Raw genomic sequence first — 24,301 nt, forward strand, 5'->3', positions numbered from 1 at the left:
GCAGGTAGAGATGAAGATAAGCAAGCAGCAGGATGGGACATGATGTAGAGATATATTTATTCGAAAGGCATGCAAACTACAAGCTTATAAGGATAAAGGTTGTGGTGTCTATACACCCGGTCTGACCGGTTAACCAGTTTGGCTAAATCATTCAAACCGGTCAACCAAAACCAGCCGAAAATGCAGACCGACCAGTTAACTGGAACAACTGACTAGAACAACCGACCATTTTGCCCATGTATGATGTCCACGTCGATGTCAGGGTGTTGCCCTGCCTGTGTCTCAAGAGTGCAGCTTGATCTGGGCTTGAAGCCTCGATCACTTCTGCGGGGACTATGGTTAGTCTCTGGATTACTGTCCAATTCACTCAGCCGACATAGCCACCGTTTCGCTATGCGAGACAAGATGAAGCTAGTTTAACGTCCAGAGTGGGAGGCGCAGGCGCCTGTGGGTACCTTCACGGAGCATACGCGAGTAGTCGCCGGAGTCGACTCCTATGTGCACGGCAGTGTCAGTACCAGCGAGTCTGTCCGGCTGGATACCTGCATTTTCCAACCCTTCGTACGCAAGCTCGAGGCCTAGCCTTTGATGCGAATCCATGTGCCCGGCTTCTGTGGGCGAGATGTCGAAGAAGACGGCGTCGAAGCCTTCAAGATCGCCGAGGATGTATCCTTTCCGCGTGACGCTGTCAAGGATCTTTGCGTCAAGCGTACTCCGCTGCCGCCAAGGCTACCATCGATGTGGTGGAATCTCGCCGGGCGCGTCTCTCTTTTGCAACAGAAAGTCCCAGAGAGTATCCAGACTGTCGACCCCCGGCCGTCCGGCACGATAGACCAACGATAGCAATCTCGTTCATAGACGTCTATTGTGATCATCAGTGGCTGTGGGTCCGCGTCACGTGGGGGACCCAGCGATCTTCCTTATGTAGAGCATGCGTAGTATTGCTCGATGTAACCAAGGTGTCTTACTGCACAGTACAGTACACGTCTGTTGTTGCTGACATCGCATGGTCGACATAATGTGCGCTGTACTGGAGCTGTCCAGTGGTGGCTGCATGATCGATAATTCCCGTGTAAGACGATCAAAAGAGAGGAAGGCTGTCTCAGACGAGTGGAGATCTGTCGTGGTGATCTGAGAGAAATGGGCCGTCGAGGAGAATTTCGGCCCATGGCATTGCTGACAAGAACTAGCACTGGTTGGGTGAGGCCATCATGAGGCGAGAGAAACTCAGCGTAGGGCCCAAGGTCGGCTGCTTACAGAGTCTGGAACATGCAAACGATTGCTGTTACTTCGTCCTGGGTCGCAAAGGACTGAACTTAGCGGTGTAAGCGCATTCTCAGGGGACTATCCGGTCAGCATCCACAAGACACGAGATCCGGACAGCGATTCTGGTGAGTTTTATGCCCACGGGGCATAAGTATTATGGCCTCGAGTTTGTCGTTGAAAAGACTTCGAACAACGTACTTCGCCGAGCTTGCTGGGCAATCGATGTGACACCCCATCTCACGATCGGCATACAGAGACCGCTTGTGACATCTAGCTTACTCGATGGACGTAGCAGCGGTCACGACAACGCGCAAATACAAGATCTCACTCAGTATCGTAGAGCAGACCACCCATTCTCCTGCTGATGTCCTACATGATTTCGATCGCGATCATGAGAATCTTGGGATTGCAGCTGCATAGTGTCTTGTACCTTGGACTAGTTTATCGCTGGCAGTTCTTACAACTCTTAACACGCGCGGTTGTTCACTCGTCTCCGCACTGGCACTCAGAGCATTCACTACCGCCACAAAACGTTGCAACATCCTTTCTTTATTCTCGCTTTTGATTTTGCTTCATACGTCGAGACTCAATGCGCAAATCCAAGACGAAGCGTGGTGACGACCGAACCAAGATTGCCACGTCGACATCAGCGTCGCGAGGCTCAGCGTGCGGCGACGGCCACAAAGACCCACTCCCTATCTTGAAAGAGTTACTCCCGTGGCCAATTTCACTGCTTGCCGCGTTTGCAGACTCCGGAACCATATTGAGTGGATCGAGAGCCGTTGGCGGCGCACACAACGAAACGTCGGACTTTGACCTTTATCAGATTGCAGACAAAGGAGCTCTCATTAACATTGTTTCTGTCCTTAACTTTGCTCGTATACAATGGCACAATCTTCTACTCTGTCAGGTCGAAGACGAGGTGGTTGCGCATGGGCTAGCCGTGATCCCGATGGAAGAAATCGATCGTCTTGTGGTGGGTGTGTTTCATGGGAGAAATTGGGGGAGGCAGCAGGACATTGAAGAGTACCTGACTTCGGTATTGAAACGATCAGGGTCCTACGAAAGATACAAAGACCTCCCAGCCCAGTTTACTCTTGCTCTGGAAACGTGTTCCGGCCCGACTTGGGAAGAGAATAGGTTATGGGTATACACTCCTGGGGCTGACTCGGGCCGATGCATTCGCAAACTCCCTTCAGCAATCACCGAGCCCGTGTCCGAACTACTCGAAGCCCTGCCGAACTATTCGAACGTTGATGACAAGGACTTACTCGAAGAAATTCCTGACGAGAAAGCAATGGAAGGAGTCAAAGAAGCCTGGAGAGCTGAAGGATATGCAGACCCAATGCTGCGTAAATGGCTCCGTTATCAGACGATCGACCGAGCGCCATGGGTGAGAGAGGAAGTCGAAACTCTTCTCAACACGATACTGCATGTTAATCAGACTGAATCGCGACCTACGGACACTGAACCGCAATTTGCGAAGCTGTATGGTCCGTTTAAGATACTTCGGGGAACATTACCGAATAAGAAGCAAGTACAGCTTATGCTTATACCCCCGAAAAGAAATGATGGAAAACGGGAATACGGGATCATACGCACCGTCCTCGACTAGCACGCGACTCACCCCATGGCGTTCATTGGCGGCGCCCAAGGGGGCCACCTATACTATGACACCGCGAGCCAGGGAATAAGCTTGAAGCTTGACTTCAGGAATGACCCGAGGCATAAACACGCTGAGGAGGGCATCGTGAAGATGGAAGAAAGAGGTTGGACTTTTCGAGACATGGGTAAACATCGTCTCGGACGAAGCGCTTTGGATCGAAGCACCCATTTGACTGAATACGAGGATATCTACAAGTCTGCACGCGAGCGTGTAGGCAAGAGCAACGAAGAACTTCCAAAAGAGTGGAATCAATATTTTGGCGAAAGACGGCGGGCAGTCGAGACGTACACTTGGCTGGAAGAAGATGGTCGTATTACGGAGATCAACAACATCGCAGAAAGCACGCTTTCCCAGTTGGACCCTCCCGAACTATTGTCCAACTGGGTTCACGACAAGCTGAGCGGTCACGAAGACGTGATCCCAAAAGACCAGTGGGAGGCAAGGGACCTTCTCAAGGCGGAATTGGATCTCTGGTTTGGCGGATACAAGCAGAAATGGGACGATGATCTATGTCACCTTTTGTAGACGCATGTCCAAGCATAACTAGAAGCTCTTGCGAACATTTGTTCCTTTGTTGTCTAGATGATGAATCTTTCTTTTACAGTTTATCTGGGTGATTCTACCGTTGTAGTAACCGCCGGCTCGTAGCAGAGAACAAAACCATATTCCCTTTGACTTATCTTTAATTAATGCCTTACTTTAATCTTGCCGCTACTCCATTATCATTCAGATTGCCGATCTTGGGCAGAGCCAGTATTTCGTCAACAACGAAATGTGGCAGAGCTTATTCAGCAATGTGTTGAACTTGCAGTATCCCAGCGTTGTCTTGTTTTGGGTCATGACCACTCCATCGTTTGCGGTGGGAACTGCGGTCTTGTGCCCCTCTTTCCAAACCATGCCCGTGAAACCCATTGCTGTTGGAACGCAGAAAAAACATAAATACCGCCGTGCCAATCGACCACTGCCCTTGGTTGAGAATCCTCCCCAACAGCGTGTTCAACTTATTACGAACGCTCATGCGGCTAGCACCCTTCCTGATGCGACCGCCGTTCTTGTCTGCCTTCGCAAATGCATCTGGTACTGCACTGTGTCCTATCGATGATAACAACGCTGCATAGCTTCGAGTGGTCCTCAAGTCGAGGTCATCATCGAAAATCGCAAAGCCGTTCAATAGATGCCCGCCGTGCTGCGCATACCTAGCGGAGTGGCGCGACATACGTTAAAAGGAAGCAGACATGAGAAAAATTACTGTTCAGATAACGAGTACAGCAGTGGTGCTATGTCTAGTATCTCACTGACAAACGTCCAGAGGGTGAAAAGACAGTAGCCAGGTACATCGCACAGGGGCAAAGGGTTTCGTCGTTGCGAAGAGCCGCTTTTAGATGCAGAGAGCAAAAAGAGAACGATTTATCATACCATATCTCGAATGCCTGCCGAGCGGACCAGCTATGTCAGACTCTCATGCAGCACGTGTGGCTATCATAATTGTACTGATATCAGCATTGGAGGCAACACGCGTGTAGATATTGCATCTGGGCTCTGGGCCCAATGCTCATCTGATCAGCCGTTCATCTTCTCTCCTACTCTTGTCCTTGAACGTGGGACCCGCTGTCATTACACGTATAGGGATAGTCTTGATTTTCTCACTCAAGCATTGTATTACCCGGACCCTCTTTGGAATGTAGATCCACAGGACCCAGCACATCTCACATACAGAAAGCACCGTATACCTAAGCACTGCTTTTCGTTTGGTACGCCTCCGTGACAGTCAATCATGGGAAATTCATCCGAGCTGTGTTTGGTGAGTGAACAATGTATGGCTTCCGGGATGTGCTTGATCACCAACACTCGTGTGCCATCTGGCGACAGAGTCTTGTCGCAGGTATTGTAGTCGCGCCACAACTGGAGTATGATGTGTAATAGGTTAGTTAGATTGAACGGAGATCTTCATGTCCATCAGGCTTCGAGTTGGGGAGACTAATGCTCACCTCAATACGTACGACGGCCGTGGGAGAAGGATCAACGTCAGGTTCCACCCTTCTATGGGTAATCTCCAATACAATGGGTAGACTTGCGTATTACACAAGGCCATGTAGTATCTAGAAATATGGCGTATGCAGGAGGATGGTCCAGTTTCCAGAGGGCGTACTAGAGTCTACTGCTGATCTTCTCGAGCTTCGGGCTCCGCACCTGCCATCACGTTCTCAGCTGCGGCTCTGACATTCTCTCGACTCTTGGCAGAAGACACAAGCTATCCTGGTTCTGGAAGACTGCATATCAATCTGCCATGTGCATAGCTTTGATGATAATTCGACAGACCGTAATCTGCTTACGCGTCATGCTTGCTTACAGCAAGCGAGCCAACGTCTTTGTTCCTGCAGTCGTGAGAGTCATCACCTCTATGGCCATCTCGACCCTCCTCCTGGTGATATATAATACATCACTACCTACCCTGACCTGCCGATTCCCAAGTCTGCCTAGTGATCACCCTATTGGTAACGTCTTCTGGTCAGTCATCGCGGTCCGACAACCATGAAGAGCTGCAAGCACGGGTCCTGGCTGTCTCTCCACGGGAAGAAGGAGATCTTGTTTCACTGTGCTAGTACTTTGAACGATATAGTCACGAGCCTCGACAAGCCTGCCAGCAAGAGCCCGAGTCTGATCGTCATGCTTGGTAATATTGGCAAGGGAACATTGTTAGCCGATGCGCTCCCCGCTACCAGAGAACGCTTGAACAGTCGATCGACTCAGGGAGTGTCTTTACAACTAGACTCCGCTACTGCCTTCAGTGATCGTCCCATGCTGGTTGCACACGTAGACATCTCGAAGCGGAATACGTCCGTAGCAGAGCCCATGCCCGCGCCCTGTCACCGCCAAACGGTACGTGCATTGCAGTGGCAGGTGGATAGTTCAGCTGAGGCATTCGATAGTCTACATCGTAGACTGATACGCCCGTTCACGGACGTGGTGTGTTTCTTCTCCACGGGGAGCCGTGATGTACACCATCAGGTCGATCGGATGATGCCATGGCTCGAGCAAACACCCAGCCAAAGACCACACGTCACAGCGCATCCTCGACTGCTTTTTGTAGCGGCACCTTCTGAAGAGCAGAGCGAGGCGAGTGTACAGGACGAACTGGTAGATCTTTTGCACACGCGACTGAAACAGCCTAGATCTGACTTGTCTTCCCGCCTCTCTGTATACGTCAAACATGCTAGCACTCAGACGCTGACAGATCGGATCAAACGCGAAGTAGACATTGCCAGAAACGAGCGCGTCCGCGACTATACCCTCTTGAACGCTGTGCACTTTGATCTCCTGTTCCGTCAAGCTTGCGACCATTTTGTCAGCAGCGGACGGGACTGCTTCGATATGGTCGCTGCGTCGCGGTCGCACCGGCCCGTATCAGCACGTCTGCAGACGTATCTGAGCGTTCTTTTCGACTTAGTAGATAATCTGGACGACATAACGGAGTTTGCGGTTCCATTTGTTGCGGGCTGTCTGGTGGTAGACAACTATGCATACGACGTGCCCAGTAAGTATCCTGTGCAGACGAGCAACTTGAATCTGCTAACAAATCCGAGTCCTCGACCCTGTCAAGGTATTTTCCGCTCATTACAAGGCCGCGTGTCTGAACGCAGCCGTAAACAAAACCATAAAGTCTTCGAGACATCAGGATAATGTGGTGTTGCTGCTCCGCAGCCAGTTGGTGTCTCTCATCGAGCAGCGCTTCGTGCAAAGAAGTAAAACACTCTGCACCAATCCGCGCGCGCAACTGATGGTAGAGTTCCAGCCCTGGCTAGCGACGAGGAAGCCGCATACGATTTGCTTAGCCTGCATACAAGTAGACCCAGAGCATAAGCTCAGGTGTGGCCATCTGATCTGCGAGAGGTGCTTCGCAGGTATGGCTACCTGTTCCCAGGCAGATCCCTATCGTTACACCTTGGACTGTTGTCCTTTTTGCTCCCAGGCTTGCCAGGCTACTGTGCGTACGAAGCCTGCCACTGCCGGTTTACGAGTGCTGTCTATTGACGGTGGTGGTATTCGCGCTGCGATTCCCATCCAATTCCTTTGCGCGCTCGAAAGAGCAGTAGGTCTCGATATGCCGATTCAAGAACACTTCGATCTTGCCTACGGAACGGGTTCAGGTAGGTTGCTGCAGAGAGTTTGTATCCTTTGGTCCGCAGTCAGCTCATGGTTGTACAGGCGCGATGGTGGTTCTAGCGCTTTACGGTCTGGGCATGCGAGCTGAGGAGACTTTTACTCTCTTCAGCCAGCTGTCAACACGCATATTTCGCGGGCGGAGCCGACTTGGCTTGGGACTTGCTGCCACAGCCCATGCCCTCATCACTTCGTGTCGCAACGGCCGGTTTCCTGCCAGCGACATCGATGACGCTTTGATGGAGATCTTCGATGAAGCCACCATGCTAGATCTCGAGTACATGTCTTCGATCGGGGCACGAGTCGGTCTTCCCGTTGTCGATGTCGACACACTAGACACGTGTCTGGTGACGAGCTACAACGGGGCTGCTCCCCAGTACGGTGACGATGCATGTACAAAGATGTCAACATATCGAGTCTTGCGCTCAGAAGATGTTGCTGATGAGATACACGTCAAGGATGCGTGAGTTGCTTCTCTACTATCTAGAAATCTGATGTTAACATGATGCCACAGCGCACGATGTACATCGGCGGCTCCCTGGTGAGTGCTATATGTGGTAGCCGATTGACTGACGCCTGACAGCAATAGGTATTTCACGCCACACAAGATGCCTGGCCATGGCACATTCATGGACGGAGGGCTAAGCGACAACAACCCCTGCATGCTTGCCGTACAAGAACTCCAGAAGATGGCTCCTAGGCTGAGCCGTGCTGACCACTTCGTGTCCGTAGGAACAGGCATTTCGACCACGAGAGAGGTAGCCAAAGCCGACGCCTACCCCAGCCTGCTGTTCGGAAACAGCTCTCTGCAGCAGACCGCCAAGCACTACTGGAGCGAAAACTTCGATGGCGACAAGAAATTCGCCCTCATGCGCCAGATTCTGGCTACATCATTGCCCGGAGGGGTTGCTAACGTAGATAGATGGCTCCATCGGTTCAACCTACCCGTAGAAGGTGAGCTGCCTGATCTAGCTGACGCCTCTGCCATGGGGAATCTCGCTGAAGCAGCTCGTTCTCACTTTACGACGGACTCGGCTGTGCGTGACTTGGCCGACGCTGCACTCGCTCTCAGCTTCTACTTTGAGCTACGACCAGGACGCATGCCAATCTACGAGCGTGGCTCCTACACCTGTTACGGCTTGATCCGGTGTCGTATCCCCGGGATCAGTCCCGCGTTCTCCACGTTGATGCAAAAACTCGATTATCTAGACGCTAACTTCCAGATCCAGATGCAAGTGTGTGATTCAAGACAAGCCATGTCAACGTGGATCGATCGGCATGGGAACTTTGGCCAACCCATATGTTTGCGCGTTTCCTCGCTCAACGAAGAACTAGACGTTCGCTTGAGACTGCACGGGGACCGTGTTCATCCTATAAGCGCTTCACCACTAACGTTCAAAACCTTGATCGATCTACAGATGCTCGAATGGAGTGCGCTCAAAGATGTGCACACCACTGCGAGCGTTACAGGCAAGAAAAGACGACTAGACGACTCGCCCCTGCCGGCAGGTAAGCGACGTTGCTAGGAGACGACGTGAGACTGTGTATGCTCTGACCCCTTTCCGCGTGCATGCTTTCTACACTCACTTTGAACATGGGGTGGATGACCCGCCACAAGAGTGGAACCACCAAGATGACGCTGCGAATGAGTGCCGTGTGCGGTCCTACCACATCGAACGATGCTGGCATAGCGTCCAGTGAACAAAGCCATATCCAAGAAGCAAGCTCGGCTGCCCTAGACATGTCAGCGTGAAGCACAAAGTAGGGTTGAGTGTTGATTCAGCGACAGGTACCAGAGCATCCTGGCCTGAGAACAACCAACTCTGGCACGCTGTTTCTGGTGTCTTCGCAGAAGTCAGACGTATGGAGTCGGAGCTTTTGTAATTACTGACAACGGCACATGCTATCCGGTATCTCCAAGGGTAGCCGGAGCCTTAGCAACAGCTATAGATGACTGGATATAGATGTGAATACGGTAAGACATTGTTGTCACGCAGCTGTCGTCCGCGGCACTGATTATGTGATCTGGTGGCGAGATGCTGCTCTCCAGGCATCACCAATGCTGACAGGGAATGCGGAGCAGCTGCGATGGCGGATGCCTATCCCTTCTCACCCTCCTGTCTATATAATTACCACATCACGATGGTGTACTCGGAGCATAAGCTTTTCCCTCCGCTTCTATGTCGCCAATATTGTTCCTACCGCAAGAGCTCTTGTTCGCGATCTGGGCTTACCTTCCCGTGGACGGACTACTCGCTCTGAAGCTGACGCACCCAGCTATCAATGACAGACTACGAATCGACCCGCAATCATGGCCGAAACACAACATCTCGCAATGTGCGCGTCTGGCAATACGCACCTACCTTGCGCCCCCAGATCCTGAGCCTACGCAAGAGTGGTGCATCTTGTGTCACACAAAGTATCCAACCAGCATGTTCTGCTCATCGAGTAGCCCAATCTGCACCCGTCGCTCTCGCATTCAACAAGCTACAGAGGTAGAGGTACTCGAGCTCCCGTCGAGGACGTGCTGCTGGCATGCTGGTCGTCTGACGAGGCTCGTGAGAAATGCACCCGACAGAGGAGATGAGTGGGTCAGCTGCTTAGAGCTAATGTGTATGCATTGTGGATCGATTCAGGGCTGGAGGAAATGTGTCTGCGACTGCGACAGCTGTGCGTTCCGGACCGTGTGCACTTACACGCGTTTCTTGAACAAGGACACGAAATATAAAAGTTTTACGTTTTGGAGGAGCAGTGAGAGATGCGACGGTGTCGCTAGGGAGGGAGGGCTTCAGGGAACACTGTACGCCAGAGAAGTCCACTACAACCCTGGTGCGATTGTCTCGCTGCACAGCAGACCTGAACACAGGCTAACCTTGACCCAGACACGTGTAATGTAGCCTTTACAGTAGATCTGCCGGTACGATTCGATCCTGCGCAGCCCTGGCTGTTGAGCGTTGCCGATCATGGTCGTCAAACAAGCGTCAGCACTTTGGCTTGTGTATAAGCACGGCTCTACACTGGGTAAGCATCATACATTGACTGGGGCGGGAAACACAGAGATAGGCGATGCAGAACATAGCTGACTTGCGCCAGCGCGTATCGCCATGGAGCGAGAGGGGCTTAGCATGGGGTGCAAACATCTGGCTTACGGTGATTGCACAGCGAATGAGGGGTCCCATCGGCGAACTCGCATGCACTAACGTCCATCGCCCGTAAGCGAGAAATGCCCCTCAGCGAGATGAATCTAGCTTCAATCCAAACCAATCCTCACCACACTCACTTATGGACTTGCAGCGTATGCGCTCTTGTTCTTCGGGTCTTCCTCTGTCGCCTTGCACCTTGTGATGATCAAAACACGGTGGTCGTGGTCGCAACGACAGCCATGTCGCACGCGCTGCGCTCAGAGCCACTTTGGTTCTCACCGCCGCTCGATCACTGCCAACCCCATGTTCCGCAATCTGCAACTGCTATGGCGATGGATGTGACCGAGGTGCACATCGTCCCTGATCTTCAAGATGCCTGAGCTCAGAGAACATGTACTCCGAGCTTATCTCCGTGTCAAATTGGCCTCCGCTTGGTGTCACAGCTCGACCCCAACTATCCTCTTTTCTCTGCTGCAATGTGGCAGTAGAGACAAAATGTAGACGCACTGCAGTTTCAGATCTCTAGAAATGTATGGGGAAGTGTGAGGTGCCTGTAGAGTTGGCTCATCTCGCTGAGGGGCATTTCTCGCTTACGGGCAGGGGACATTAGTCGCCTTACGCAAACCGCCCTGACCCGAAAGGCTCGTGGCTGACACAGGCCCATGCTGACAAGAGCTAGTGCTGACAGGGGAAGAGCATCAGGAGAGTCAGGCATGAGCGTAAGATCAACGATGTAATCGATACGGTAGCCACGTCCACACAGTGTGGCTCATGGCCAGCCTGGAATCAAACAGGTCTATTCTCATTCTACCATGATATGACAACCGTCGCAGACAAACTCGCTAACTTGCCGTGCGTAGGAGTAATAAGTAGGGATACAGGTAGACTTACCGGACCAGGTTAGAGTATGCACCACATGGCAGCACCTCTGGAGACGGGAGCATAATCGACATCGCTCCCAGTGGGTGAGCAGCAGGCCCCGAGAGATTTATCGGCACGGGTCGAACACGAATGAGAGCACCTCGGATCTTGAAGATCAGAGATAGTTTCTATGGAACTGATGAATCCCACTCCTATCGTGGGCGAAGCCTCTTTGAGCGTAAAGCTAGGTAGCATCGTGTTACGCGATGATCTCGTTCTCTATAGCTCGCCAGTGCACGCAGTCCACCGTTGTAGGTTGCTGTCATTGCAGGCTCTGAGACTACGTAGCTATGTCATGGTGATAAATCCTTGATTTGCCTGTGCAGAAAGTGGCGTGCTAGACAGTCAACGAGTAAGCCGCTGCTCGTGGATCTAGTGTTGACCAGCAGTACGGCATGCCTCCACACCGCCCACCCAAATCAAAAGTCTTGCTCCTCACAGCCGTACTATAGCGCTCCATCGCGGATCGGAAATCCGCTTCCGCCTTCTGCACACCGGTGGGCATCCTCGCCAGCATCGTTGTGTTGTCAAACATGTGTACGATCGTGTGGTTGCTGTCGACAAGACTGGGGCGGTTGAAGTCTGCCGCCAAGGCGATTTGGCTGATAGAAGCTTCTACCGGTGGCAAGAAAGGCATAATATCGTGGGCTACTTTGGAGGTCGGTAGGGGCGAGTAGAATGCGAAAGGGTGGAAGGGGAGGGAGCCAGAGGCACCGACGAGGGCGTTTGAGTTGAGCGTGCCGTGTACAATGGATACCAAGTGCGCAACGTGTGTCAAAACATCGACGAGAGCGCGCTGGTTCTCGATGGAAGAGGGGAAGTCAACAATCCTGGCAGGTTCGGCTTCCCTGACCCATGCCTGCAGCTCAACATCGCCGGTAATGTTGCTCACATTTGGGTAGTACGACTGGACGAAGACGGTCATGAAACGGCGGACGGCGGCATGGATAGCGGAGGCATCCTGGTAGAAGGGAAACGTCTTGATTTTGGGCCCGAACGCGGAGTCGATCAAGCCGCGTCTTTGCAGATTGGGCTCGAAATAGTTGGACTGGAAAGCGCTAGCCTCGCCCGACTGGTATAGCGTATCGGTGTAGTTTCCTGCTTCGCTACCGTCCCAGGGGAACAGTTGGTCAATGGGACCACCGGAGTTGAGCAGGCGTTGAACAGCCACAACTCGGAACGCCCAGGCGTCCTTGAATACTGTGCAGATGGTGTCAGTGTTCGTTTGGAACTCTAAGCTAGGTGGTGGGGCTCACGTCGATGGAGAATGGCCATGATGGGATGTTCGTCGCTCAGTGTTCGGATAGCGCTCAGGTACACAATCTCGCCCACCACATGGGTAGCTGCAAGATGATACCACTGTGCATGCCAGAAGCTGTTCAAGTTGAACATCATCTTCGCCAATAACCAGTCGTTCGGCAGGTCCTGCGGTGTGTAGACGAGGTCGGAGCCTTCTACATTCGGTTTTATGGCGAGCGGCAGGAAGTCATGAGAGGCTGGGTGGATGTAGAAGTAGGCCTGACAAGCAGCGCCATGTTTGCCGGCAGTCTTACGCAGATTTGCTTGGTCGAGGAAGTCGGTCAGGAACAGACGACCAGCCTCCTGGAGAGATGGCAATGTTTGACCAGCGACTGCTTTCGCGTTGGAGACAGCGAAAGGAAGTCGTGCGTCTTTGGGAACGCGCGAGATTCGGTATGGATTTTCGGACAGCTGGGTCATGGAGAAAAGTAGGTCGTCTGTGTAGTTTGTCAAGATGCCTGGATAGGGTCCTTTGGGCGCCGAGTGCTTCCACTGGCCTTTGTACAGCTTTGCGTAGTCGTCTATGGCATTCAGCCCGCCCGCCTGGCGTACGTTAGTTGGGAGGACTGGACACTGGGTGTACTTGGCTTACGCACTGCTACGACAGACGCTGCGGCTATTCTAGAATCGTTGACAACATTGGCATACACTGTATCTTGGAAGTCGCTAAAGCGATCCGCCATCTCCTTCGCGGCAGGACCACCTAAAGAGCCTGCCGGGTAGAACGCTGTGTTCCCAGCAATCGATGGCCCATACTCCCATCCCGCCCGCTTCTCTACGAGCGCAAGTGCACGCGTACTGCTGCTTGAGGCGTTGGGGATCGTGAACGGGGAAAGAGTCTGGTGCGGGCGTTGAACAGAAGGTTCACGCACAGGTGTGCTTGCGTAGAGCATGAAATAGATCTGGTTCCGCATTTTGGCGAAGAAGATAGGGTAGGGCTGTGTAGATGGACGAAACAGCAGACAAGGCATCTAGGTCCTTTTTGACGGATACGCCCATGGCTTTATCTACGATCGCGTAGAATGTGATTGCGTTGTGCTCGTAAACACGAAGAGAACAAAGCAAGCGGTATGATCCAGATTCCATGTTGCAGAGTCTCATCTAGTGATCAGCGCGCTTAGTGTAGTGAGAATGGAGCTACAAGCCCCGTTCCACCGTTGAGGGCGCCGTATTCACCCTGAGAGCCACACTATCTTGATGCCATAGTAGTGCATGGGCTTGTCTAGGAAGCCTTGTTTCCCGTAAGCCTCAAACGTTGGCAGGTCTGAAGAGCATTAGAGAGAGCTAGAGCTCGTGGGAAGGTCATCACGAGACAGGGGAAGTCTAGCGGAAGACGAATGGCATATCACGCAATTGGACATTGTACAGGGTGTATGCGGTTCAACACAAGCTTACATCCAGCTATGGAAGCCAGACGCAGCTTACGCCGGTACACTGCATTTTGTGAAATCGCTGACAGTAAGGCTCTCGTATAGTGTTTTCCATTGCCTAAGCCTTTCCCGTACACAGGGTCTGTCGACGGTAGATGCCACTGCAAGTGTATCTGAGACGACAGATGCTGCCCAAGATCACGTCTGGCTAACGTTGATCTATAAGGCTGTCTCGCCCGGTGTGTGTGGTCGAGACAAGCTCTGAGCACCCAGCAAAGTAAGTCTGCCGCCGTATTACTCTGGAAACTACTGAAACGAACGAAGATGTGGTATGATGGCCTCTTATGGGTCTTTGCAGGATTGGTGGTACTTGGCTTTGCTGTCTCCCAGAGAGGAAATGCTATGGAGCGTTACCGCGGGGTTGTGCTCCAACGTGGAGGCCGTCGACCGTTCCAGGATACTGGACGCGCCAGGACCGGGTAGTCTTCCTACCTTGCAGGCCAGCAAGTTCATACCGCCCTATTCAGGTCCAACTTCTACTCCCGATATGGCCACGGGCGTGTCGGCACCAGTCTTGAGGGTAGCTGTGCGGGGGGGACAGAGTGTCGCCAAAGGTATACAGGGTACATCACTTTCTTATCGAGGGCTATCGGTAGGCTACATGGGGTGATAGAACGACGACGGAGTCTGTCCATAGGGATGGCTGCTCTCGAACCAGACGAGCGCTGTGGTCAAAGCGATCTGGGCGATGGTTATCTTGATCCCGCAGTAATTAGTTCTAAGATTTGTCGCCTCTTCGTTCTTCGCATACAGCTCAGCTGCTATCAGTTGACGTTGCATGTGAGAATACGCTGCGCTATGGATGACTCAACTCAGCAACAACGCGGACCGACAACACGAGATCGCACGAGTTGATAGGCATTCATTTATCCTATGGGTGCATCTACGACCTTCCCACGTCCTGCCTCAAGACTCTTCCTGCGTCTCCGCTTCGGAGATGTCTGCGGACGCCAGTAGGAAATGTCCGAATGCCTCTGCCTTTTCAGCATTGCGCATTGTCTCTCTTCGCATATGTTTCACCGTCGTCTGTATGCTGTCAGAAAAAGAGCTCAGCGTGCTCTGCCTGCTGCCCATGAGGCTTTGCAAGTCCAGCCACTCGATCAAGACTAGGTCCGGCATGACAGGGACCTCTCTTCCAGGATAACGGAGCATCATGTTGCTCTGGCTGATGTCTGTGCAAATCAGTCTGCAGTCGACATGTAAGAAGTGGAATGCGCGAGCAGCCTGATCAGCCACGTGAAAGACTATCTCTTCAGGAATGGGATGTGAGGCCGCACTAGCGACGTCAAAGACCTGTTGAAGTGTTATGCCAGGCAGAATCAACTCCATACTGTACCAGGGCTCATTCGACGTGTTGTACTCGTAGAGTTCTGCAAAAAGAGGCCGCACGGATTCTGTCCTATTCTGCGACACGCGTTTCATCGCCTCCATCACGGCGAGCAGCCTGATCGTACTGCCTTTGATGCCCGAAGGACATCGTGGAAGACACAGCTTAGCTGCTTGTAGCGCTTGCGTGCGCGTGCCATCAGATCCTTTCCGATGTTGCAGGGTTCTGGTCTCTCGGATATGCAGCTTCGATTAAGTAGTTGCGGAGAAGACTATACCAAAAGAGCCGATTCCAGCTACACCCAGGGGCGAAAAGTGATCTTCAAAAGTATCCCCACACGCTTCTGGCAGACGATAATCCGCTGAATCGTGCTAGACATGCTCAACAGAGAGGCTGCGAACAGCGCTTGCGAGTACCTTTCTGCGAGATTTTTGCTCCCTATATGAAAGACCACTGTCTCACAGGTGCAGCGTTACTGTCATCATTCTGTCATGATGGGATCGTCTGGCCATCCGGACATATTCACTCTCCTTCGCGTGACACGGGTCACTGCGGCGAGACCTTTGAATGCACTGTCTATGCCTGTTGTCTTACGCGGTAGGGAACCAATCTAGCGAAGTGCGGGTAATTCTCACCTGGCTACATGTCGGTCGGCCATCTCATGCGATTTCCCGCACGTCAGACAGTGTGGCCGACAAGTCACGTAGGGATGGCAGCGCTGGTGCTGATGCATTATGCTGATGCATATGTGTGCAGGGTAGACAATGTACTTGCGTCACTACCTCGATAATTACCGTCATCCAAAGTCCCTGGCACGCATAAGCAGCAGCAAGTTGGAGCTGGACATTATCAGCAGAGATACTCATACCTGAACGCAGCAAGTTCCTACTCCAACACGCTTCTGCGGTCCAACAATCACTGAGGAAGTTCTCTGATGCGCAGGTTCTCCAGACCCGTCTAGTATCGATAATAGAACGACTAAAAACGTCCGTCGTAGAATGCAAGTCTGACTGTACCATCGAAATAGTTGAAATACTGCCGCGATCATCAACTGCGGTAGTGATACACCGATAGTGACTGAAGACCGCGGCTGCGGTATCTTTGCACTCCGTGGCCTCGACGCTTAGGGTACGAGCAGTAGCCCGTTACCGTCGCACCGATGGGTAAGATCAAGCGCGTCTCGTGCATTGCCACGCCTATGCTGCTTACAGTCGTGTCCTTAATTTGCTTCCTCGTTGTCGCGTTGGCGCAGATTTCTCCTGGCGGCCACAGCACACCGCTCGAGCGAGATCTCTACTTCTTCAAGGTACCTTGCCCTGTCCCGTACCGATAGTTCTAGCGGCGTGTATAGTTAGACACTGACAGCGAAAGATAGGCAGACACAAGCCGCATAATGCTAAGTCCCCAGAGCTTGCTGGATAGCCTTCCTGGTAGCGTCTTTGGCATCGAGGTTCCTGACGCCCTCCAGAGCGTAGCGAAATCCGGGCATCTCAAAGACTTCTACGTAGTGGGCCTCTTCAGCTACTGCGAAGGTGAGACCGACACGGAATCGGGAAAAGAGACGGTGACGCACTGCAGCGCCTGGAAGTTGCCATTCTACTTCGACCCTGTGGCTGTCTGGCAGCTGGAAAATACAAGCGTGCAGGAGATCCTGGGGGAGCCATTTGCCAAGGGCTTGAAGATGTACCGAAAAACGGTCGAATGGACACATTACGCCTTCATAGTCGTGTTGGCGCTGACCGTGTTAGAATGTGTAACGGGGTTACTTGCCATCCGTAGCAGAGGGCATAGTTTGTGCGCGACCGTTGTTTCCTTCGTAGGCTTTCTATTCTCCTCGTCCGTCCACTTACTGACATGTACGGCTAGGCGCAGACTATGCTTGCCATTGCGGCAGCAGCAGTAGCGACCATCACTTATGTTACGCTGACGGGTGTCTTCGAGACGGTCTTGCGCCCATACAACATTGAGGCATCTCTGGGTGTGCGCTTGTTCTCCATTCTCTGGCTTGCTGTCGCCTGCTCCATCGCATCGAGCTTCTTCTGGCCTTTGAGTGCTTGCTTTTGCTCTGGCAAATAGACCCTTGCCTCAGCACTGCTCCGCTGGCGCCGAGGGTACGATGCGCCATGTGCTAACCGGGATGACGTATCTCAGCGTAAGTGCATATCGGGTGCTGTGGGTTAGGACATCGTTGGGAACGGTAACTGCAGTCGAAGCATCGAGATAAATATGCGTTCATCGGCGTCCGCCTGCACTGTTATGCGCACTGGGTTGATGAAAGCGCAGTGGTCTGTAGGCGGGTTGCAGGTCAAGTACCACACGTCTAAGTGCCGCATTCCATTACAGAGCACAAAGATGTAGCTAGTATTCATAAATGGTGCGTTGGGGCGTGTGCAGGTTACCACTCTCCTATATAAAAGACAACGTGCCTTCCTATTTGTCTGCGAACATTGGCCGACATGATTCCAACAGTTTGTGGCCTTGTAGTGGGTAGCATTGTCGTGGTGCCTTGCCTGTTCCTGAAACCGCACGCATCTAATTAGTCGAGCGCGCGGGTGAAGTCGTTCCTCAGCAGCGACCTTTGCATGGGATTCCGGAGTGGAGGAGTTCCAGCATATGGGCTCACGGAACACCACCGGCATGGGATTCCACCAGATCGGCCACGAGACCGCTATCCCGCTGGGCGATGTAAGCCGCTTATGCGTGCTGCTGGCCACATGGCCATGACATGTTGATATTGGCGGTCAATGCCACATTGTGATTACGCCGTGATCCGCAAAGTTACAACAAGCTACATCGTGTGCAGTTGTGCGTCTATGTTCTAGTCCAGCCAGCGCGATGGCGCTATCCCAGGAAGAAGCTGCCACCGTGTGGGACTTGGGGTAGTAAGCAGTCAGCGGCTTGCGAATGATCATTATAAGAAGGTATGCGCTTTGCCTCGCCCTCGAACGGTACTTAAAGTGCGACTGCGCTGACTTTCACTCGTTGCATAAACGATAGAAAATTATATCACACAAATAGACCTCGATGCCACCCACCACACGAAATTCGTTTGGAAAACCAAGAGTGCAAAAGACATATCCTAAGAGAACCTCCCTATTTCAGAAGTATAATGTTGCTGTTGTGCCTTCAGACAATGGAAGTCTCCCGAGTCTGCAGCACGTTGACATCTCCGCTGGTGATAAAACACAGCGCTTTAACACAGCTATGCTATCTGCTGTGACGGACACATCTTCGCAGCCCTCTCCGGCCGTGTCAGGCGCGAGAGGTGCAATACTCAGGAAGGAAAGCAGCAATTGTCTCGTCTACTTTAGCAATAAGCTAGTACACATGGATTACCAAAAGGCTAAGGATGAACGCCACCATGACAACGTCAAGGAAAACACTACAAAACTCCACTGTAAAGATGACGAGGCTGATCTAATAGCTTTGAAGACGAAGGAGGAGGACGTCAACGCGTTTTACTCAGAGATCGATTCCGTTTGTACCAGCCAGCGATATCATCCCAATCGGCGCAGCACAGCAATCAAGCTTAAAGGAGACGAAAGGGTGTACATAATGGCTCAGACCAAGGCGCAGAGTGTGTTGACGGGAGCTGTTTTTGACGAACACAACAACAAGCCCCACGCATCGGATCCGTCTCAGAGCAATGCAACACATACTAGCCCATCAACCATTCGCTCTATCGAGACTCCGTCTCCGTCACCAAGGTCAGGAGAAGATACCAAGATGGGAAATTCTCAAAAATGCAGTGGTAAGTATCTGGTAGTAGGGAAGGATCTTAAATTCCCAAACCAGGAAGGGGCCAAGGGCACTCCATGCATGGTCCGCGACGCGAATAACATACACACGATCATGTTATGGTCTGAAATTCAAGACGCGCAAGACAAAGGGACTGCTGTTTTTCAGGACACGGACTATAGCAACAACGGACTGCACCCTGCGGCGGACCGCGCATTCCTGAGCGACATCAAACATAAGGGGGAAAGTTCGAAAATAACGATGAAAGATGCTATTCTGTGGAAGTATCAGTCAAAGAAGAACAAGACGGTTTGGTATAAAACGGTGTTCTCCGTGCACCAAGATCCAGCAGAGATGGAGAAGCTGTACAGAACCAGGAACAAAGCTGGCGACGACAGCGGAGGCTTCATCCGAAGCAGTGCGAGTGCTTTCGTTAAGGCTGGCCAATCAAAGGCAGCTCTTGATAAGCACTTAAAGAACAAGTACCCCATACTGTGGGAAGAATACACCAGCAGTTTGAGCAAAGGGTCTGCTAGGGATAGGTCGGCAACGCCCGAAGCAGAAAGCTTGCTCTCAAGTTCCGAGTTTAATGGACTGAAAATCAAGGTTGAAGAATTGAAAATCACAGTCGATGGATTGAAGGAATGGATTCAACGTCTTATCGACGATAAGAAGTAAGCCCTGCGGTGATGAGGTGGTCAATGGCGTCAAATTCATGGGGAGTTCCAGGCCCACAACGAGTGTCTGCTCTTTAGTTACCCTACTGCTATGAAAACTATGCATAGAAATGGCTTTTCCGTAAATGCTGAACAAGTCATGCTAACGTCCTTGCCTATGTAGCGAGAAACCCGGTGTGCCGACCAAATGGGCTATTTTCATGCTTTTAAAAACGCTGCATTAAGTTGATGTTGATAGTATGATAAACTCATTGCCACGTCAGAACAACAAGCCCCTTTCGTTGTGCTTAACGTATATCTCTAGGTGCTGGGACACCCTCCGTGCTGGGACAAACGAGGGGTAACCTCCTTCCATACGCGGCGAACGACTCAGTGGGCCGGTGTTGGCTAATGAGAGGTAGCGTAAGATCGGGATATCTGCTCCTCTTGCGCTCTCATTGGCCAACAACGGCTCATTGGGTTGTTCGTCGCGTGAGGAGGTAGGTTCCTTCGCTGATGCATAGACAGTCTCGTGCACTCCTTTCCGAGCTAACTAACTTTATATCGACCTGACCCACTATGAAATTGTTCTCAAAGATTGGCCATTGTCTACACTTTCAATGGTGGCCATGCGAACATTGCCGGGCAGCGAATGATGTAACGCCCAATTCCCTTTGAGGCGTCAGAATGCGTCATGGAAGGCCGAGGCAACTACGAGTTCTATGAGTTGTATTCCGGCTCCATTGGAACACCTACATCAACTGGACTTGAACGTCATGTCATTTTCGATCCAGAAACCTCTGTATGATCGATGCCAGCCCCTGGCTCCAGTCCTACTCTCCTACCATCACTCTCACCCCCACTCTCACTATCACTCTCACTCTCACTTCCACTCTCACTATCACTTCCACTCTCACTCTCACTTCCACTCTCACTGTCACTCCCACTATCACTCTCACTTCCACTCTCACTCTCACTTCCACTCTCGTTCGCGTTCCCGTTCTCATTCTCACCCCCACTCTCACTATCACTCTCACTTCGACCTGCGTCTTCTTCATCTTCTGGAGAACTCGAGGTGTCCAGACTTCGGTCCTTGTCCTTTACGCTTGCCTGTTTTTCATCTGAACTCGCATCTCCATCCTCCCCCTTGCCTTCGGGAGAAGTAAGACGCCGGATCTCTTCCGCCGACCGGACCTCCAGCATCTCGTGAAATAGATTCTGCTGATTCTTTGGGATAAGTCCTTCCAACTCGCGTCTGTGATCTGGGGTCAAGTTCTGCACGAAGTCTTGTAGATCTTCTGCATTGCGCTTGATCATTGTTTGAAGATTTTCGATAGATTTCCTAAGTTTCTCGCTGCTCTTCTCATGCTCTTCTTGGCATTTCCTAAGTTCCTTGCCGGACTGCTCATGCACTTCCCCAGATTTCTGGACCTCCACGATTGTGCTGAGGAAGCGTTTCGCAAAATCTTCGCAAGCCATGATGCAAGCAGTGAGGCGAATCTTGCGAATCGGGGGATGGATTTATGCGAAGCTGGAAAGCAAATGAACAAGGGTATGAGAGAGGACGTTCAAGTGACGGTACTTGTCAAAGACACTTTGCGTGCTATATCAATCTGTTACATCCGGACAGGGATGGAAGTTTCCTGTCAGGCCCAACTCCTCATATATGACTTCGAGCGTGTGTAGTTGACAGCCGCGCATCAGCCGTGATCTCCCGCCACCATGACCACTTCCCGCGCCATACTCGGCGGGCAAGACGCTATCTGTTCATCTGGATTACGTACACTACATGAGAAAACGGCCTACTAATACTAGTGGCTGACGACCATCGTGACAAGCCTGGAGGCACCCGTACATAAGCAGATTCACAATGACCCATGAAAGTGATCCTCTTATCTTGCGAATTCAACTGCGCTTCTTTCTTCTAGGCGGTGAGAAAGCCTTGTCACAGGAAACGGCGTGTTGATGCGGACTGCCCACTACCAGCTGTAGATTAGATGCATAAGAGGGAAGAGGGACAGGTTAGTTCAGCATCATGCTTACATCTAGCAGCCGCCATGTCCTTTGCATAGAATGGGTGCATCGTTTATCAAACACATGTGGCTAGCAGAACAACCGTTCTTTTGTGCCGGTTCGCGGCCGGGTGCTGACAAGCGCCATGGCGATGCGACCGTCAGCACCCAGCAAGCAGCTTACACTACCCATTGGCATACCAGTCTTGTGGCATTCCGCCAACCTGGAATTCCATACTCGCGGAATTCCACAAGCCCACACATGGAATACCACGACCTGGAATTCCATGCGAGGATTACTGCTGACGGTGATGCTCATCTGCGCGGACGGACAGGGCTACATACAAGCTGCGGGCTTCAGGTGACAACGCCTGCAAAGACGAGACGGCTTCCCACGCTTCTCTCTCGCCCCTGCATCGCGATACACCACCCCGACACACATGATGCGAGGTCTCACGACGTACAGCCTGTCGAGGCCGCGGTCGGACTCGCCGCCTCTGCGGAGGCAATCGACGACGATGCATTTGCAAAGGCGTCGTTCGAGCTCACGCTCTGCATTCTAGGATCTCTCCTTATAGGGTTGTGGTGCTGAAACTAGGGGCTGTCGCGTCGCCTTGCGCGCTTGAGGTACGGCCGCCGCTCGGCTCGGAAGTTGTCAGTCAAAGCTAACGGCCGTCTTCGAAATCTTTCCCTTCCCGATGCAGCACCGACTTCGACCGACTACAGGCTCCTGCAGCATGAGGTCATGGTGCAAGCACGACGGCCAGAAGGGCTCGTGATCTCCTCAGTGCCCCTCCAGGCTCTTCACCACGCCCTTCCATGTGTCGTCGCGGCACCACACTGGTCGTCGCATCCTCATGCATACTCCTCTCAAACTGCCTATCCCCGGCCACGTTCTTGCCCAAGCAATAATTCACCGTTGCACGGCCCATGGTACAAGACGAGTGCGCAAACACGAAGGTGCTGCATTCGCAGTTCTCTAGTAGTCATGGCCACTCCAGGCATCGTTCTTTCCACCCACGGCCGCGCTCACGAGCACCATTGTATTCCTTGCAAGTCGTCTCGCTACCATCTACTGACCTGGAAGCACGTCGTCATCTCCCCCGAACAGATGAAAGCCATCCTGGACGAAGCTTTACCTCCTTCGTTTCAGGCGTTCATCTCCAACCAACCTATCCTTTCGCCAACAGTCGTAGCGCATAACCTAGTCGACTGGTACTGGGATCCGGACGAAGAGGTGTGGTTGGACCAGACACTAGAAGTCTTGGTGAATATCGGCGCGACTGCATTCTGCGTCGGGCTGTGCCGTGAACTAGATCAATTCGACATAGCGCTGAGCGGCAGGAAGCCACTCGGACAAAGCTTCCGGACAAGTGGCACGTGATTCTACAGTCAAGAAGGTACGCCTGCCGAGGACAGCGAAACTGCATCCGGTCGCGTCTACAGAAAGCAGATGAAGTTCCGGCGATCCAGCGGCGAGACATTCGGCCAGGCGATCGTCGCAGTGCAGTAAGTGGGAGCAGACGAAGCCTGTCGTACCAAATTGAGATTGACACTGACTAAAAGCAGGCTCATCGTTTCTCTGAGCACAATGCCCCCGTGGTATAGTACGAGGTTTTGCATTGCGCGATAGCGCCACCCCGCAGCATACGGTTTGATACTTTGCATTCATACTTTGCTGCAATGAAGAGAGCGGTGAGACCGGCGAGTTGCAATTGGTCCACCGTGGTATGTCGGCATGAGAGAAAGCGGTCGAGATAGTTGACAGCGACGAACAGAACTTCGGGTGGGAATTTCAAGTACATGCGGACCTCTACAAGCCATTTTCATTAATGTAGCGCGCATAGACCAATCGATGTCATCTTGAAGTTCCATGTAAGACGCGTCGGGCTTCCTATCTTCTCCGAGGAAGCGCATGTGTTTAAAAATCTCGTCGCCATATTCAGCATCGAGTAAAATATCCTGATCAACTTTTCTGTCTTTGCCTGTCCTGTCTGACTTGACGAATGCGCGAGCAACCTCTAGTTCTCGCTGCGTCTCCGGCGTCGATCTAGGCTCGAGGATATCTTCGTTGGCCCCCTGGACAGGGATGGCAGCAGTGTGCGTTGAAATTTTCTCATCTTGCTCGTCCTCCTTCTTCTCCTTCTTCTCCTACTTCTCTTCCCCTACAGGCTGTCGAGTGACGTTGCTACCATTGTCTACTTTGGCCCTCTTCGCTGGAACAGCTTGTTATCTCTTACCTCCACTACTATGGACGGAACCGGTATGGTCCTATCACGCGAGCTTGGAGTCTCGCCAGCAGGCAGCTGGGTTGCTGCATCTTCGTCGCGATTTTGGAAAGCCTTCGAAGGAGGTTGCTTCTATATGCGAACCCTGTCAGCGAAGGCGGAAGAAGAGCGCTCATGGTCAAGCAGCATCTGCTTACAAAAAAGAAAAAAGAAAAAAGAAACCCAACGATAAAGCAGCCGACTCACAGTGTAAGTACCTCTGGGGCGCAGGTTCACCGTTTTCCCCATGATACTTTCAGGCTATCGATCAGACACAAGATCCGCCTAGATATACACCGTGTAGACAGTGACGAACACGAAGAAGCAAATGATAGGGGCAGCGGAGGCTTCGGCGCTACAAGTCAGTTTCTCGTGTGCAGGAACCTTTCCGAGAAGCTGACGGCAATGAAATGGA

General features: G+C 52.1%; 5 protein-coding genes across 5 annotated transcripts; 3 read left to right on the top strand and 2 right to left on the bottom strand.

Annotated features, from left to right (window-relative positions):
* Positions 1-2,409: 2,409 nt before the first annotated feature.
* J4E82_010434 (uncharacterized protein) lies at positions 2,410-3,457 on the top strand (the record flags this gene model as incomplete). Its single annotated transcript, XM_051736646.1, has 3 exons — positions 2,410-2,413; positions 2,466-2,803; positions 2,882-3,457. 3 exons carry the CDS (start codon positions 2,410-2,412, stop codon positions 3,455-3,457), a joined length of 918 nt encoding a protein of 305 aa, XP_051583583.1.
* A 2,847-nt stretch (positions 3,458-6,304) lies between these two features.
* J4E82_010435 (uncharacterized protein) lies at positions 6,305-8,619 on the top strand (the record flags this gene model as incomplete). The annotated part of the gene is made up of 5 exons (XM_051736647.1): positions 6,305-6,467; positions 6,517-6,533; positions 6,903-7,080; positions 7,139-7,556; positions 7,683-8,619. The coding sequence occupies 5 exons, from the start codon at positions 6,305-6,307 to the stop codon at positions 8,617-8,619; spliced, it is 1,713 nt and encodes a 570-aa protein (XP_051583584.1).
* Positions 8,620-11,494: 2,875 nt separating this feature from the next.
* J4E82_010436 (uncharacterized protein) lies at positions 11,495-13,370 on the bottom strand (the record flags this gene model as incomplete). Its single annotated transcript, XM_051736648.1, has 3 exons — positions 11,495-12,357; positions 12,414-12,999; positions 13,053-13,370. 3 exons carry the CDS (start codon positions 13,368-13,370, stop codon positions 11,495-11,497), a joined length of 1,767 nt encoding a protein of 588 aa, XP_051583585.1.
* Positions 13,371-18,346: 4,976 nt separating this feature from the next.
* J4E82_010437 (uncharacterized protein) lies at positions 18,347-19,629 on the top strand (the record flags this gene model as incomplete). The annotated part of the gene is given in 2 exon segments (XM_051736649.1): positions 18,347-18,352; positions 18,370-19,629. 2 exon segments carry the CDS (start codon positions 18,347-18,349, stop codon positions 19,627-19,629), a joined length of 1,266 nt encoding a protein of 421 aa, XP_051583586.1.
* Positions 19,630-20,381: 752 nt separating this feature from the next.
* Positions 20,382-21,436, bottom strand: J4E82_010438 (uncharacterized protein; the record flags this gene model as incomplete). Its single annotated transcript, XM_051736650.1, has 2 exons — positions 20,382-21,107; positions 21,431-21,436. The coding sequence occupies 2 exons, from the start codon at positions 21,434-21,436 to the stop codon at positions 20,382-20,384; spliced, it is 732 nt and encodes a 243-aa protein (XP_051583587.1).
* Between the last annotated feature and the right edge of the window lie 2,865 nt (positions 21,437-24,301).

Source organism: Alternaria postmessia (genome assembly GCF_024291825.1).
Source record: "Alternaria postmessia strain BMP 2775 chromosome Unknown scaffold_126, whole genome shotgun sequence".
Lineage (NCBI taxonomy): Eukaryota > Fungi > Ascomycota > Dothideomycetes > Pleosporales > Pleosporaceae > Alternaria > Alternaria postmessia.